An 18,168-nucleotide genomic window follows, 5' to 3' on the forward strand; every position below is an offset into this window, starting at 1 on the left:
CGCCCGTGTTCACACCCGCCCGAGGGCACGCCCGCGTTCCCCGCAGCTCGGCTCCCAGCAAGCGAACGGGATGACACAGACCGCCACGCGGAAGAACACGCCCTGCGCTTCCCTTTCTCCCCCAGCAACGGTCTGGTCCCCACGTCTGTCTCCCTGCACGTGACGAACACTGCTGGGTCACCTTCAGCGTTCCAGGGTTTCGCCAAACACAGGCCAACACAGGAAAGACGCCGGAAGCCGCGTCAGGAGTAGACGCGCCCCGCCCACACGAGCAGACCGTACCTGGGGGGCCGACGGGCTGAAGGCCACGCCAGCGACGGTGTCCGTGTGTCCGGCCAGTCTGTGAGAAAACGTGCTCGAGCCCAGTTCATACACGTACGCCTGCAAGACAGACAGACAGACAGACAGGGCTCCATGATGGAAGGGCCAACGGTCCACGTGAGTCGCGCACAGCAGAAGCGCACCCCACGGCCGAGCGACTCCGCAGCAGCCGGTCACCTGACGGGCCAGCGCCACCTGAGCCGGAGACCCGACTCGGTGACTCACGCCTCTCTCCTCCTTGCCTCTCGGACCTTTAGTGTCTCAGTGGACCCACAGCCCCTGATGCCTCCACAGTTCGGCCCTGCCTGCAAGTCCCAAGAGGAGTGAAAAAGCGATGTTTATGTCCTTTTCCATAAATTTGAGACAAAAACATGTACACACCTTGCTTCCTACTAAATTAGCTTGGAATCGAGCAATTCAAATACTTGGAATTTTTTCTATAGTATAGCTGTTCTTAAAATTTTAAATAAAAACATACAATACTGTCTGATGGTATCACCATATGCATATAAAAAGATATGTATAGAGAGAGCTGGACAGACGCATGGATATTTAGAGAGAGAGAGAGGCCATCAAATACTTCATTTTAGGGACACAAATCTGGTATCGGGATGCCATCCCGATGTGATAGAAGAGAGGAGAGACCCATTCTAATTTTTAGGTAACAAAATGTGCAAACAAGTGGTTTGTGGACTCTACTGGTAATAAAAAAGAAATGCCACGTCACAGAAAAAGCAAGACATCTACGTGATTCCTTCTTCCACAAAAAGTCTATTTCAGTGGACAGACGAGCCCTTCAAATTTACAACTTCCAAATGATTCTGTCATGGGCTAAACAGCAGCTCCTGAAATAAAGTCTACAAACAGAGATTGTATACATCTTGAAGCGGAAATATTTAAAGCATGTTTTTGTTGGGTTTTTTTTCTGCTGTTCTTATTGGAAACGTGCTTATTCGAAAAGCAGCCACTGACGTGTGTGCTCCCAACAGTTCCCAAAGGAGGCTGCTGCTGCGGGCCCAGGGACCCCACTCTGGGGACCGTAACACTGAGGTTTGTCGCCACATACGGGACACCGCCTTGCATGCCGCCTGGCATTTGCGTGACATCTCACAACACCCATAAATGACGCCGTGAGGCCGCGAGAGAAGAATCAGTAACGGTTAAGAAACTGCCTCTCCTTTCCTGTATGCAAATGCTTTTAAATGAAACCTACCTTTTCTCCCAGAAGAACCAGAAGGTTCTTGAATGAAATGAATCTTTCTGGTCATGGCAAACCGGAACCATGAGAACGACAGTCTGCAGCCACAAATATCAGACATATTTTATTAGGTGTACATTCGTCACAACCTGCCCTTTCAAACGGCAGCAACAATCGGCCCAAACGGACAAGATGCACCTTGTCTGATGCTGAAAACACAGGAATGGCCTGCAACCCGTGTGCGGAACACATTGTTTTGATTAGATGTAATACTAGTTACTCGATTCATGAAGCCACCTGTCCCCATCAAAGGGAAAAAAGCCGTGGCTAAAATGTACTCAGAAAGACGAAACGTAAAATAAAACCCTACAAAGTCAGTCTTACTCTGACACTAATGAGCCCTGAGAACGGGCAGCGTCTTCTCACAAAGGATGAGGGTGTGGCCCAGCCCACCCGGGAGCAGGGAAGACGCTTCGCTGTTCAAGACGTTTCACAAAAACCGTCCGGGACTGAATGTACCAGTGAAAAAGATGATGTTTTACAAACACAACTAGACCAGTTCATTATGAATGTTTTGTAATTCTGCTGAACCGCATCCTTGAAGGTGAAGCTGCTTTCGTTTTTCTGTCTCACGTTATTCCTGCCACGTGTCCTTCATTTCCCTTTGCCTGGATTTTCTCCACAGAAGAAACGGACAAAAGGATCGCACACAGAAGTTCACTCTGTGTCTGAAGCTTAATAGTGTTGATATCATCCCCGGGGGAATCAAAGATCACATCACAGACATTCCCTTTGTTTTTTAAAGTATTTCCAGAAAGGATGTTTCTCAGGACTGTGCATATTGTCTTAGATCACTGAATTTTTAGTTCACAAAAAACTTGTGAAGTTTTCTAAGAAGGCCAAAGTGTTCAATACAGAGACCTACTTAAAATCCCATCAAGACAGAAACATCGCCCACCTCCTGCAGAAGCCAAGACTCTGTCCGAAAGCCCCTGATTTGAGCACGTGGAGCTCTGTGGCCACCACCAGGTGAACACTGGATGTTAATGGCGGGGCTGTCCCTCAGGTTTGGAGGCAGAATCATGACCCCCTTCTCTCGGCAACCTCCATCAAGGTCCGGCAGACGCCGTGATGAGCTCCGCCCTGGCCCTGCCCCTTCCCGAGGAGCCCCGCGAGGGGTCCCTGGCCGCCACGGATGGACCGCTGGTCACCTGACAGACTCATACACCTTGGCTGGTGGCCGCAGCCGCTTCAACAATCCTGAGCAAACCTTCATCGACTTCGTCTCTAATAACAAGCCGGTCTCTGTCAGCGTCCTTGGCCCTATGACCAATTACATGGCCAGTCATCTTAGTATCTGGTAGTTCATTCTTTGAAACTGTGATCTTATAGTGAAACATCGGGGCGGGGGGATCTGGCAAAAGAGCCGCTTACGTCAACCCTCAGCGTCGGCAGCATGTGAAGGGAGCCGTCGCAGTCCAGCCACAGCTGTCCACGTCGTAAGATTCGAGCAGGCGTCCAGGAGTGCAGCTAGGAGGCTCGTCTGTTTACCCGCACGGCGGACACCCCGGTGCACTGCTACAGGGGAGACTCCGAGGGTCAGAGACGGGGCCTCAGAGCCCACCTCTCTAGAACCTGACAGCCTCCTTCCAGCAGTGGGGCTCGCACGATGGAAAACCCCGGTCCTCTGTGTCTAGTTCTATCTCCAAAGTCCGTGCTTGGCTTTTTATTACGAAAAGTTTCAAATATATACCAAAGTACGGTGGATTGCACAACCAGCCCGTTCGTACAGAACCAAACATAACATCGTTAAGACTTTGCTCTACTTGCTTCAACTGCCATACCTTTGTTCTTTACTTTTTCCCTTTCAGTTTTCGTGGCTGAATAAGTAGGAAGTATTTTTAGCCAATTGCTAAGCTAACGTCCCACGTGCTTTGTAAGTATCTCTAAAAATACGGACATTGCACACACACCTACACTGCCACTTTACGCTGACCTAAAATAAAGGAAGTCCTGGCCGGTCACACTGGTCACAGTTGTTTTGGGTAAGCAGGACCCAGAGCAGATCTGTGCGTTGCTGTCACGTCTTTTCCAGCACCGCTGTTTGGAGCAACGCTTTCTCTCCCTGGCTCTCTTCCATGCCATAGACTTGTTGACGAAATGGGGTCTGAGTCCAGAAGAACATTCCAGCCAGAACTCATCGGCCTGCCCGTGTGTGACATCTTTCGACTTGCTCCATCATCCTGTGGATGGGCCCTGAGCCAGATATTATGCATAAAGACTCAATTCGGTTCAGGCTCTACCTTTTTTCCACAAGAATACTTTACGGTGGATATTAACGGGTGTGCACTTCAAAATGGCAGTAGGAATGTACAGTATCTAAACTGTTGCACAGTGAGTGACGCTAATGTTGGTCGGGAGGTTTGGCTTGTGACATGACGTCCCTCGGAGACTGTAATGAGGTCCACCTAACACGTGTGTAAGCGCACAATATGGCGCACTTACACAAGCACAGTGTTCTCCAGCAGGGCTCTAGACCACTTCGTCCTGCACAACTGAAATTCTGTGCCCTCTGGCCAACGTCTCCCAGGTGCCCTCCCTGCTGGCAACCGCCACCCTACCCACTGCTTCCATGAGTGTGACTGTTTCAGATTCTTCATCTAAGTGCAGTTAGGCAGTATTTGTCCTTCTTTCTGTGATCGGCTTATCTCACCTACTATAACGTCCTCTGGCTCATCTATGTCATTGCAAATGACAGGACTTCCTTCTTTTTTTAAGGCTGAATAACATCCCATTGTGTCGATTTACTCATCCATCCATAAACACTGAGGTGGCTTGAACCATCTTAGCTACAGTGACTAATGATGCAGTGACGTGGGAGAGCAAATCTCTCTTTGAGGTCATGATTTCAATTCTGTTGGACAAATACCCAGGAGTGGAATTACCTTATCCTATGGAAATTCTATTTTTAATTTTCCAAGGAACCTCCACACTGTTCTCATGGCGGCTGCACTGGCTGATATTCCACCACCAGTGCACGAGGGTTCCAATTTCTCCACACGCTCGCTGGTCCTTCCCTCCTGGTCTTTTGACAATGGCCATCCTGACAGGTGAGATGGTATCTCACTGGTTTTGATCTGCATTTTCCTGGTGATGAGTGATACTGAGAACCACTTCCTGTACCTGCCGGCCACCAGTGCATCTTCTTTGGAGAAATGTCTAGTCAGGCTGCCTGGGGACCACCAACCTCTATGTGATAGTTTCACTAATGATGACATTCACCAAAATCAATTGTTTGAGACCACAAGAGGGTAATTTTCTAATTCTACCATTCATCCCACTTGTCTGGAATTCTTCTCTCAAAAATAACTTTTCTTCTTCAAATAGGGTTAACTTGAAATATAGTCCAAACAGGAAAGGCAAGACAAAAGCTGAATTATTTCCCTTAAAAAGACATGGTTCTGTAAGGTATTGGTACCCTAGGTACCTCCAAATGGGGAAAAATAAGGCTTTGTTTATGTTTGTTTTTGTCTTGCTTTTAGCTATCTCATTTTTGATTGTTATTTAAAAATCATGAGATTTTTAGATATATAATGTTTTCAAACCAATTATAGTCATTATTCTTTCGATGCTCCATTACGCCTTCTTTGGTCAGTAGCTTTTAATGTTGCTTCCTGCAGCCATATTATATGACCCCATAGCTCCTCAATTCTCCTTCATTTTCAGCACAAGATGTCCCTGGCTCATCTGTGAACTTTTTGCCACAGACCTGAAAGGAGCTATTCATCAGAGAACTCTGGTTCCCATCAGTGGGGACAGCAGATAGAGGGGGCCACAGGTCATGAAGGGCAATGCTGGAATGTCAGTGCTTCTGAACATTTTCAGTGGCTGATGCTAGTTAACATGTGCCTGTTTTCATATTTGTGCACCAATCCCACACTGCTTTAATTAGAGACTTTCTAACATGTTTGAATAACTGCTAAAGCAAGGTTTCCCCCCGCCCCATTATAATGCTCTTTTTTTTTCCCAGGGTGTCTTGACCATTGTTACTTGTTTGTTCTTTGAAATAATTTTACAATGTGATTGTCTACCTACAGAAACACCTGTTGAATTTTTTAAATTTTTTTTAATGTTTTTATTTATTTTTGAGAGAGAGAGAGGCAGACTGAGCGAGGGAGAGGCAGGGAAATAGAGGGAGACACAGAATCGGCAGCAGGCTCCAGGCTCCGAGCTGTCAGCACAGAGCCCGATGCGGGGCTCAAACTCACAGACTGTGAGATCATGACCTGAGCTGAAGTCAGACGCTCAACCAACTGAGCCACCCAGGCGCCCCTAAAACCTATTGAAATTTTTGTTGCGGAAGTGTTAAGCTTGCAAATTACCTACAAAGAACTGACTTCTTTATGAGACAGAATCTTCCCATTCAAGAAAAGTTAAGACATTTCATTTTTCAAGATTACATTTCTGGAAAAAAATAAAGTTTTCTTCATAGAGGTTTTGTAGGGTTCTTGTTAAGTTTATGCCTGAACATTTTATCCTTCTTAAGGCTCTTCTAAATGCATTCTCTTTCTTATATATCATCTCACAGGTTTTTGTTTTTATATGTAAAAAACATTAAATTCCATATATTAATTTAAGTCCCACTATTTCTTGAATTATTTTATTGTTTATAACGACCATTAATTCTCTTGGGTTTTCCAGGGGCACCTGGATGCCTCAGTCGGTTAAGTATCCAACTTCAGCTCAGGTCATGATCTTGTGGTTTGTGAGTTCAAGCCCCATGTTGGGCTCTGTGCTGTCAGCTCAGAGCCTGGAGCCTACTTTGGATTCTGTGTCTCCCTCTCGCTCTGCCCCTCCTCTCTCTCTGTCTCTGTCTCTGTCTCTCTCTCTCTCTTTCACAAATGAAAAACCTCTCTGACCTCAGCCACAGCAATTTCTTACTTGACACATCCCCAAAGGTAAGGGAATTAAAAGCAAAAATGAACTTCTGGGACCTCATAAAAAATAAAAAGCTTCTGCACTGCAAAGGAAACAATCAACAAAACTAACTAAAAGGCAACCAACGGAATGGGAAAAGATATTTGTAAATGACATATCGGACAAGGACTAGTATCCAAAATCTATAAAGAGCTCACCAAACTCCACACCTGAAAAACAAATAATCCAGTGAAGAAATGGACAGAAAACATGAATAGACACTTCTCTAAAGAAGACATCCAGATGGCCAACAGGCACATGAAAAGATGCTCAACGTCACTCCTCATCAGGGAAATACAAATCAAAACCACACTCAGATATCACCTCACGCCAGTCAGAGTGGCCAGAATGAACAAATCAGAAGACTATGGATGCTGGAGAGGATGTGGAGAAACGGAACCCTCTTGCACTATTGGTGGGAATGCAAACTGGTACAGCCACTCTGGAAAAGAGTGTGGAGGTTCCTCAAAAAATTAAAAATGGACCTACCCTATGACCCAGAAAGAGCACTGCTAGGAATTCACCCAAGGGATACAGGAGTGCTGATATATAGGGGCACTTGTACCCCAATGTTTATAGCAGCACTCTCAACAATAGCCAAATTATGGAAAGAGCCTAAATGTCCATCAACTGACGAATGGATAAAGAAATTGTGGTTTATATACACAATGGAGTACTACGCGGCAATGAGAAAGAATGAAATATGGCCTTTTGTAGCAACGTGGATGGAACTGGAGAGTGTGATGCTAAGTGAAATAAGTCATATAGAGAATGACAGATTCCATATGTTTTCACTCCTATGTGGATCCTGAGAAACTTAACAGAAGACCATGGGGGGGGGAGGGGATGGGGGGAAAAAGTTACAGAGAGGGAAGGAGGCAAACCATAAGAGACTCTTAAAAACCGAGAATAAACTGAGGGGTAAGGGGGGATGGAGGGGAGGGTGGGTGATGGGCACTAAGGAGGGCACCTGTTGGGATGAGCACTGGGTGTTGTATGGAAACCAGTTTGACAATAAATCTCATATTAAAAAAAAATGAATCAACATTAAAAAAATTTTTTAAATAAATTCTCTTGGGTTTTTCAGATACATAATCTTATCATCTATGAATCTAGTTTTAACTGTTCCTTTTCAACTATAATGTCTCTCATTATCTTGCCTAATTTTATAGGTAAATACTCCCAACATTATAAAATAGTAATGGAATCAATGGGCGTTCTTACTTTGTTCCTGATCAGAAGCTGCTTCTACTGTTTTCTCATAAGATGCTGGCATTTGGGCAGGGATGAGTATTTTATCATTTGAAAGAAGTATTTATACATTTATCTTGTAAGGGGTGTTTTACATGAAATGAATGGGGAACTGTGTTAAAATGGCTTTTCTGTTTATATGGAGAGGACAGCACAATCTCATTACATTAGTTAATGGCCTCCTTGATTATTGGGCCATCCTTGATTTCCAGGAGCATAGATAAGTTATTGTGACTTTGTGGTCAGATTCTGCTTATTCTTACTCAAGATTTTTTTAATTTATATTTACAAGTAAAACGTAGTTTTCTGAAATTTTATTGAGTTATCATTAAGTTGTATTCATTTCAAAAAAATAATCTGGATGCTTTCCTTATATCTTAGAGTTATCTGAGACCACTGGATTTTAAAAAGTTTGGTAAAGTCCCTTAAGAAATCGTCTGGGTCTAGTATTTTTTGTAGAAAAGCTCTTGGAATTTTTAAAAAATTTCTTCTATAAAAGTAACCCATTAATTTACTTGTCTTTTTGGGAAATCTTTGATATATTTCCTGCAACTTATCCATTTCTATATGGCTTTCATATTTATTTGCATAAACTATGAAAAGCAGTTTCTTGGTTTTGAAAAGTGCCCCTATTCCATGTTTCTTTTCCTTTTTCCTCTTCATCATTTCTTATTAATTATATATTAAGCTTTATCTCTTTCTCAGAAATTTGGGTTAAACTTTATTTTGTAGTTCATGTTTTTAAAAAATAAACACTTTCATGTTTTCTCTCTTCTGTCTGCTTTTATCTCTATCAATTCCTTGCCCATTTATATTGTGGTTCATTTTCTTGCTTTCTAGATGGATATTTAATTAATTATTGTTCCCTTTCTTAAAACCTGCTCCATGCATTTCTTTAGTTGTATCCCAGAGACACTGACACATCATGTTATAAATATCATTATTTTTAAGAAATCCTACAATTTCATTTTTCTTTACGTTATTAAACCACGAGTTCAATAATAGAAATTCTGTATCCATACAGAAGGAACTTTTCTTTGTATCCCATTACCAATTTATGGGTTGACTGCACTGTGGTGAGAGAATGACATTTTTGTTCTTATTTTAATCTGTTGTGCTTTTCTCTATGGTTTCATGTATGGTTAATGTTCCCACATTTGATGTGCATGTGGAAAGAAAGTACCATTCCTTGTTGGCATGCGACTACGTCCACGCATGTCTATAAGATGATGCATTATTGATTATGTGGTATAGGTTTTCTGTAACATTCCAGTGCTTGTGGAAGTGCTTCGATCTGTTGAGGACTAAGATGGATATGATAAAGTCCTCATTATTGGTGTCTGGCTATTTATTGTTTCATTTCTTATATGTCTGCTTTATGAATTTACTCTTCTGCTTATTTTCATTGATGAACAGACATTGTGTTATATTTTCATTGGGAGTTTTATCCTTTGGCATTATAAAGTATCTTTGCCTCATTAATTTTGGGGGGTTAAATTATGACATATGTAATATCAAGACCATATAATCTTCTTTACTTTTATTTTCTCTCGCCTGATACACATTTGCTCATCTTTTTTTTATATATATATTTTCTGAATCACTTGGCTTAGAACATTTCCTGTATTCAGCATAAACTCAGATTTTTCTTCTTATCTATAAGATCCAATCTAAGTGTCTTTATTTTTTTTTTATTTTTTTTTTAACATTTATTTATTTTTGAGAGAGAGTGTGAGCTGAGAAGGGACAGAGAGAGAGGGAGACGCAGAATCTGAAGGAGGTTCCAGGCGCTGAGCTGTCAGCACAGAGCCTGATGCAGGGCTCGAACCCACGAACCGTGAGATCATGACCTGGGCCAAAGTCTGGCGCTCAACCGACTGAGCCACCCAGGCGCCCCTGAGTGTCTTCTTTTAAAACTTGAGTTTATTTTACTTGAACTCACTAATATAATCAATATATTGATCTCAGTTCTGTCCAATTGTTTTATTTTTAATTATACAGTTGATCCTTGAACATAGGTTTAAACTGTGCGGGTCCACTTATACACAGACTGGTTTGATAACTACAATATTGCAAATCTATTTTCTCTTATGATCTTCTTAGTGACTTTTCTCTAGCTGACTTTATTATAAAAACACATTAAAAAAATACATTACACAACACATATAACACAGAAAATATGTGTTAAGCAACTGTTCGTGTCATGTTAAGTCTTCTGCTCAACAGTAGGTTACTGATAATTAAGTTTGGGGAGAAGCAAAAGTTGTATGTGAATTTTTGGGGGCGCCTGGGTGGCTCAGTCAGTTAAGGGTCGACTTCAGCTCAGGTCATGATCTCACAGTTCAAGAGTTCAAGCCCCACATCAGGCTCTCTGCTGTCAGGGCAGAGCCAGCTTTAGATCTTCTACCTCTCTCTCTCTGCCCCTCCCCCATGCACGCTCTCTCAAAAACAAATGAACATTAAAAAAAAGAGTTATATATGAATTTTTGACTGTGCAGGAGGTCAGTACCCCTAACCCCCATGTTTTCAAATGGTCAGCTGTACTTATAAACAAAGAGAGCTTTCATTTTATGATTTTATTTCATGTTTGGATGTTTCCTCTGCCACTAAAAAACCCAGCTATTCAAGGTCTTCTGTGGTTCCGTATAAATTTTAGGATTATTTGTTCTAATTCTGTAAAGGAATTGTATTGAATGTGTAGACTGCTCAAAGCAATTCTGAAAACCAAAAACAACACTGGAAGCACAACCATCCCAGATTTCGAGATACACATTGAATTTTCTTGAAATTTTTGACCACCATTTTCTTTTATTCACCATATTTCTGAGTGCAGCTAGAAAATATAATAGTTGAAATTAAGAGTATAAAGTCACAGAAACACTGAAAATAGAAAGATGGGAAATGAAGGTGATATGAGAATATGTAAGTCTCAAGTAGACATTAAGGCTTAAAGCATTACTAGAGATGAGGGACTTTAATAATGATAACAATGCCAATCTATATAGAAAATATCACAATTCTAAATCTGTATGCACCTGATAACATACTTTCAAAATAGAAAAAGCAAAAGTAATATAACCTTAAGAAGGAAAAAAAATTCCTCAATTATAATGGAAGACTTTAAAAAACTTATTTTAATGGCTACAAATTATTGCTGATCATGATGCTTTTCTGCTTAAAATATTCTACTAGTGCTCCAATGTCATGGAGAATACAGACCAAGTATCTTTAGTGGCATACAAGAATCTTCAAAATATGCTCCAAATTGCCTGTTGAAACTTTGTCTCTATTTCTCCCAGATGTCCCGTTTTCTATTGCATGTATGATACAAACTCTGGATATGACAGTCCTTTCTACAAAAGATGAGCACGAACCAAAGAAATTCTCACAGACAAGAGACTACACAGAAAAATGTGTTTTCTATGCAGATGAAAACTAACGATGTATTTGAAAATAAACTGACAGAAATCAAGAAAACACATAAATTTGGGATACCTGGGTGGCTCAGTCGAAAAACTGACTCTTGATTTCAGCTCAGGTCACGATCTCATGGTTCATGGGTTCGTGCCCCGTGTCAAGTTGATAGCATAGAGCCTACTTGGAATTCTTTCTCCTCTCTCTCTCCTCCTCTCCCACTTAAGTTCTCCCGCCCTCTAAATAAACATTAAAAAAAAAAAGAAAAGAAAACACAAACAGTAACAGAACTGCTAAAGTAGAAACAGAAGAGCTCAGAAATAAAATTACTAGACACAGGACTATGTTACATGAAAACTGATAAGTGTTAGGAAAGCATTAGAAAAAAATTTTCAGAAATGAAGGTCAAATTTGAATGAATGTAGTAGAAAGTAGATACTCCAGAAAGCACAATAAGGGAAAAAGAGGATATAAGGAAGAAAAATAAATACATCCATAACTGAGTAAAGAAAATCATTAAAACATTCAAGAGGAAAGATATAGACATCGGGCAAAAGAGATTCAACCTACATATAATTGGAGTCCCTGAAGAAAATTTTTCAGACAATAATTGAACAGAACATTAAAGTTGTAGCTTTCTCACAAATTACTTAAATCTGTATATTGAAAAGGCATCTGCGGGCTGGAGGGCGGGCTGGGGCTGGGGGCCAGCTAGGGTGCGGCCCAGGCACTCTGCTCCACATTGCTCAGTGCTCCTCCACACTGTGTACCCACAGAGGGAGGTGACAGGAAACAATCTGACACCAGGTAAGAACCTGGGGCAGGATTAACCGAAGTGGAGAGAAATCGCACATTCCTGTTGGCTCCATAAGTACCTATGTATTGTGGCAGGAAAAGTGAAACGGGTCACTGATCCTGAGAAGTCAGTGCTGATAAGTAACTTTGAAAGGAGTCAGTGGGTCCACGTGACAAATGAGGATTACAATTTTTACCGGATGAGTGTGAAAACCAACAGAAACATTCTGAGTGTCACAACTGGCTATCAGTTCTCAGACAGTCAGTGGTCAACCACTTTCTGAGCCACTGAGAAGTGACTGGAAAGATGTGACTGTGAAGAATATTAAAAGCTACAGGAAGAGCTTGAGAAAAAAGAGGGTTCTCTGGCAGAAAAAGCTGAAAGCAGAAAATACCTCCATCGGAACTTTGTTTCAGCACCTGCAGCTGCCCACTGGCTACAGCAGTTCGCTCAGGAGTTCAGAGCCCCTCCCGCTCCTGCTCGGCAAACCCGGCGGCAAAGCCCAGGGAAAGGGCATCTTTCTGATCCACATGCTCTCACAGATCGAACAGTGGTCCCGAACAGCCGTGACCCTGTCCGCTGAAGAAGCTACATGACCTCTCTGTCCACCAATGACCCATTTCTAATCAGCGGGAGGAGGTGTGTGTCCTGCTGAGCTGTTCTACATGTAAACTTGGACTTTGCCGCTTTTGCGCAGTAAAACACACGCCAGGTGAGTTGGAGAACACGGGTGTTCATCTCCCCAACGCTGCCCTCTGGGGACGTGGGGAGGACTACAGCCACATCCACGGGGGCATGTGGACCACGAGTGACCTGCGGCTCTACCTGGAGGGCACCCGAGGCGAGGGCGACCCGCGAACTGCTCAGGGAGATCCCCTGGGTCACTGTGCAGCCACTGGCCGCAGACGACATGGCACGGTGAGTCCCACGGGTGCGACACCACCGCAGACGACAGGCTGACGGCCTGGCTGACCGAGGGGAACACGTCCGTCTCTCACATCCAGTACCACCAACGACCAAATCCTTAAGTATAACCTGACAGACGACAGCCTCAACACTGCGTCCCTATGCGACATTCCAGACTACACACGGAACAAGCCACGCCCAAAGGAAGTCGTTGGCAGTTAGGAAATTCGTGTTGATGAAGAGTTGAGCGAGGTGGTGGGGCGGACCAAGAGCTCAGTAGTTCAGGGCCAGTCGCTGGAGCCCAACGGGGGCGATGGAGAGACCGGGGGAACTGTCCTCACAACCTGGGGGCGGGGCCTATAAGCACAGAAGACGGCAGGCTGGACGCTGCCAAATGCTAACTACACCGGGGCCTGTTCCGGAATTCCCCTTCCCTGGAGCGTGTTTCCCTCCTAAGCCCTGCAAGCGAAGACACTTCTTCGGGAGGTTAGAGAAAATAAAAATGAAATAAGTACATTGTTCCCTAAGATAGCGGAAGGAGTACTCCCGGTTAAATACTTTGATCTGGTATTTTATTTATTAGCGTTGTTATGTGGTGATTCACAGAAAATACACACATAGCAATGCCTTTGACGTGGAAGGCAATTTGTACAATGATTGATAAATGAATAAAGAAATAAATTAATGAATTAATGGGGTGTAAAATAATCATGCTTCACCAAAAATACATGAGGGCCTTTCACACCTCCTACATTATTGTTATTAAAATACTATTACTTATGGGGCACCCAGGTGGCTCAATCGGTTAAGTGTCCGACTTGATCTCGATTCAGGTCACTATCTCACGGGACGTGAGTTCAAGCACAGAGCCTGCTTGGGATTCTCTCTCTCCCTCTCTCTCTCTGCCCCTCCCTTGTGCTCTCTCTTCCCGGTCTCAAAATAAATAAATAAACTTAAAAAAATACTATTAAAGTCCCAAACACTGGCCGATAATTAAGCTTTTTAAAATCAATTTTTATCCTAACGTGCAACAACATTAAACGGTTTCCACAAGAATGAGTGGATCTCACGACCGAAGACCAACAGACACACCACAGCAGTACATACGTGTCTGTCCTCGGCACCAGAAGCCACGTAGCGTCCACAAGGGCTAAAAGCAATTCCACATGGGTATCCGTGGTTCGGATGTCCTTCAAAACGGCGCTCACATCTACAGGAAAAAGAAGAAATACCAGGGAAAAAAATGATTTTTTAATTTTTAACACAAATGAGGAAAAAGACACTGACTTGCGGCTCGTCTACACAACAATGAACAAATTGGCAGTGAGAGAGCACGCTTATGCATGAGAATTCCTGTGTGACAAGCAGGTTATTCTAGATCTTTAAAATATGAAAACATTTTAAAGTCATAAATCATTTGCATCAGTGATTCAAAGACTTCTGGGAGGCGCGACATTCTATCAAGGCTGATGAAGGGCCACACCAACTATTCACGAAGTGTGACGCACAACTGTTTACTATAACGTGGGTCAGGGAACTAATGCTGGGTTTACTGAGAAAATGCCCAGCACTTCCTGGGGTCGCCAGGCAGCCCTGAGAAAGCCTTTGTCACCTGCACGGGGCTGGGCTCCAGGGGGCACTGTGGTGTCACACAGAGCCCCTGGACCAGAACTTCAGTGCCTGCCCAAGATGGCCTCGCAGAACGTCCCCTCCACATGTCGGAGGGGCTTTTGCATTTTTTTTTTTTAGTGATTACAGAGGAGAGCGAAGACTGTTAATTCTGTCCTTGTGAATCTACAGGTGTGCATATACACACACAAATACTTGTCACGTTTTGTCATACACACTATATATTTAGTGATTATGCCCCATAATACAATGGTCAAATACATATATTTTTAGAGAACAGGAACATGCACGTATATGCTGTGGTTTATGAGCATCTGATGACCTCCCCGTGCATCTCTGACCCTCAGAGGCCACAGGTCACACGCACAGCAGAGGAAATACCAGCACCTCTTATTTTAACATTCCAAATTTAGGTGGCCTGTTCTGTGCATAAATCGGACTTTTCTTAGACTGGTCAGTGTGAACAGATTCACCACAACCTTGTCGCATTTGGGAAAAAGAGATCAAACTGAGTTTACAGATACTAAGGCAAAGGGCCTCGGGAGCTTTAAAAGAAGCATCTTTCACATACCACAGCTGCAAGGCCTCACCTCAGGGTTCTCAAGTCCCACAGCTTTATCCCATCGCCAGTGGCTGTGGTGGCAAAAAGGTTATAAACCTGATATTGTTGGGTCGTGAATGATGATCCCTGTGATTGTGAGCGGAAGAAACAAGATGCGTTCTTTAAAGGCTGAATTAATAAACATTACACTAATCCAAAGTAAGAAATTAACACAAAGTTTCTTTTCTTATTTATAACAATTTCAGAATTGGGCTCCAAGAACTTCCTTCTGGATAATTACTAATGGGACGTTTTGAACTTGGGAATTATTGGTGTATGATTCCCAAATGCCAAATGCCCCTGAAAGTTACAAAAGTACAATCAAATATCCAAAGACTATAACATTAATACACCAAAATTTATTTTTAAAGTGCAGATCATAATCCATCTTCAGTAAATCATCCGAAAGATGCCCTTACTAAGGAATTCGAGGTTTGAAGTCAGTTATTAATCTGCCGACCATAAAATCCTAAGACCCCCATGCAGCTGTCTGTGCACTGACTTGTGTGAAATCCAGCCCATGTCACTGGGCGGGGTCCCTCTGAGGACCTGCCTCTGATCTGATCGTCACCTCTCCTCATGCTCTAGTGACTTAAAATGTCTCATGGAATGGAGTGCACTCCATCTACAGAACAATTTTTGGCCTCAAACATTAAATATATTACGGTTCATAACAATTTCCATCTCCCTTCCATGTCAAGAATATCCAAACGATTAAGAAAAATTTAATGAAGTATATCTGAAAGCTTTTATCTTTACATATGTAGAAGTTATTCTTCAGTTACAAACAGGAAATGAAGGTTTACATAAATCCATACCAATAATAAACTAATACATAGAGAGAGAAAGTCTTAACTCTGTACCAGACAGCATTCTAAACACTGAACATTTCATCCTCTTAACAAACTTATGAGACGTAAACTATTTTATACCACTTCAGGTGACGAACACGAGACAGAGGAATCAGGAATCCACTCACGGCCATCCAGCTCCTAATCTCAATGTGGATTAGCGGTCCACAAGCCGGCACGAGGTCACTCATAACATCCCGACAATTCAACAGACATCCAGCAACATTCAGGGATCATCTACTAAACACTGGGCACTTTGCAAGGCACTGAGTATGAGAAGAAAGGCAGATGGGCAGATGATCGTATATTTAAAGTACCTTACAACATTGCTAGTTTCCTGAAGCCAACCAGTAAAAAACTGAAAGTTTTCACAGGGATAAAAGGAGAGTTAAAAATGTTTTCAATCAGTCCAATAGAGGCTAAGGAAGAAGAAATGAAGAAGCAAAGAAAATTCATGATAAATAGACAGTGCAGAAGTTTTTTTTTTTTTCTTTAACGTAGAAGACAATGCACAAAATAAGATCAAATGTGTGAGCAATCACAATAATCGCAAACAGACGAAACAAGTAAAAAAAAAAAAAATTCTTAGTTGGACTTCAAGAAAAACACTTAAAACATATTATTTTTAAAGGCTGAATGTGAAAGGTAGGAGAAAAACAGCATGTATTAAATAAAAGAAGGCAAGATGGATTGCATAAGTACTAGAAGAAATAGATGTAAGGCAAATAAGACCTAATTAAAAACAGTTTATAAATACCATAAAATATAAGAAGTCTGATGAAAATATACCCAATAATATAGCCTGTAAATACATAAAGCTAAAATTAATAGAATTATAAGAAGAAAGTGACAAGACTACAGTCAGACAGACAAAGATCTTAATTACATTTCTCTACTTTAAAAAAAACCAAGAGTGGGGCGCCTGGGTGGCGCAGTCGGTTAAGCGTCCGACTTCAGCCAGGTCATGATCTCACAGTCTGTGAGTTCGAGCCCCGCGTCAGGCTCTGGGCTGATGGCTCAGAGCCTGGAGCCTGTTTCCGATTCTGTGTCTCCCTCTCTCTCTGTCCCTCCCCCGTTCATGCTCTGTCTCTCTCTGTCCCAAAAATAAATAAACGTTGAAAAAAAAAAATTAAAAAAAATAAAAATAAAAAAAACCAAGAGTACAAAAAAATTAGTAAATCTTGAATAATTTCAATATAATTAATAATGTTGGGCCAATAGATATCTATGCAAACATGTTCCAAGGGCTTATTCGTTCCACACACACACACCTATAAAAACCAACCAGAGAGTCAGATTCTCAATAAGTACAAAAATCTTACCAGACAGAAGAGACTCTGTTACATAGAGCGTGTGCTCTGAATACAATGCCATAAAACTAGAAATCAGTAACAAGAAGATTCCTGAAAACAAGCTTATATATGTAGAAATCTAAAAGCACATCTAAATAAAGCCTAGGTTAAAAAAATCATAATGGACATTAGAAAATATTTACTGCTAAATAATAAATACCACATGCTAAAACCTGGAAACTGCAGCTTACGCAGTATTGAGGGGAAATTTGTAGGCTTAAATGTGTACATCATAAATTCACAGAAATGGATGAAATTCATACCTATAATGGGAATTAAAATCAGGCAGCAGAGATATGTACTTTGCTGCTAGTATGTAAGAGAACAATGTACCACACAACACAGGACATATTTCTGAACACATACTTGCGAAAGATCCACACCAAATTCAGTCGTGGTTATCAAAGGAGGAGACAGAAAGAGCAGAACTGTCTATCCATAAGCATTTCATTTCTTTAAAAAAAATAAAACTACAAGATCTAAAGATAAAGCAATATATTTTAAGGCAATTATATGGATTTTAGTGACCATTACTTCTTAATTTTTTTCCACACTTATTTATTTTTTGAGAGAGAGAGCGTGAACAGAAGAGGGGCAGAGAAAGAGGGAGACACAGAATCCAAAGCAGGCTCCAGGCTCTGAGCTGTCACAACAGCACAGAACCCGACACGGGGCTCGAACTCAAGGGCCACAAGATCATGACCTGAGCTGAAGTCAGCTACTTAACCGACTGAGCCACCCAGGCACCCCTAGTGACCATTATTTCTGAGAAACTAAAGTTTTCTGGGTGGTAATATGTTTTCGTTAGAAAACTAGTTAAAGCTTTACATATTTAATTTTCCAATTCAAATTAGCTGTCTAGCGTTATGTAT

General features: G+C 42.0%; 1 protein-coding gene across 3 annotated transcripts in view; it reads right to left on the reverse strand.

Annotated features, from left to right (window-relative positions):
- The window catches only part of WDR27 (WD repeat domain 27), a 153,532-nt gene that overhangs the window by 67,448 nt on the left and 67,916 nt on the right, over window positions 1-18,168 (reverse strand). For all 3 annotated transcript variants that reach the window (XM_042940322.1, XM_042940319.1, XM_042940320.1), the window contains 3 exons: window positions 15,083-15,180; window positions 13,971-14,073; window positions 283-381 (listed from right to left, as the gene is read on the reverse strand). In XM_042940322.1, coding sequence (XP_042796256.1) covers window positions 283-381; window positions 13,971-14,073; window positions 15,083-15,180 — 300 coding nt within the window. The remainder of the gene's footprint in view (window positions 1-282; window positions 382-13,970; window positions 14,074-15,082; window positions 15,181-18,168) is intronic.

This window comes from Panthera leo, chromosome B2 (assembly GCF_018350215.1).
Source record: "Panthera leo isolate Ple1 chromosome B2, P.leo_Ple1_pat1.1, whole genome shotgun sequence".
Taxonomy (NCBI): Eukaryota; Metazoa; Chordata; class Mammalia; order Carnivora; family Felidae; genus Panthera; species Panthera leo.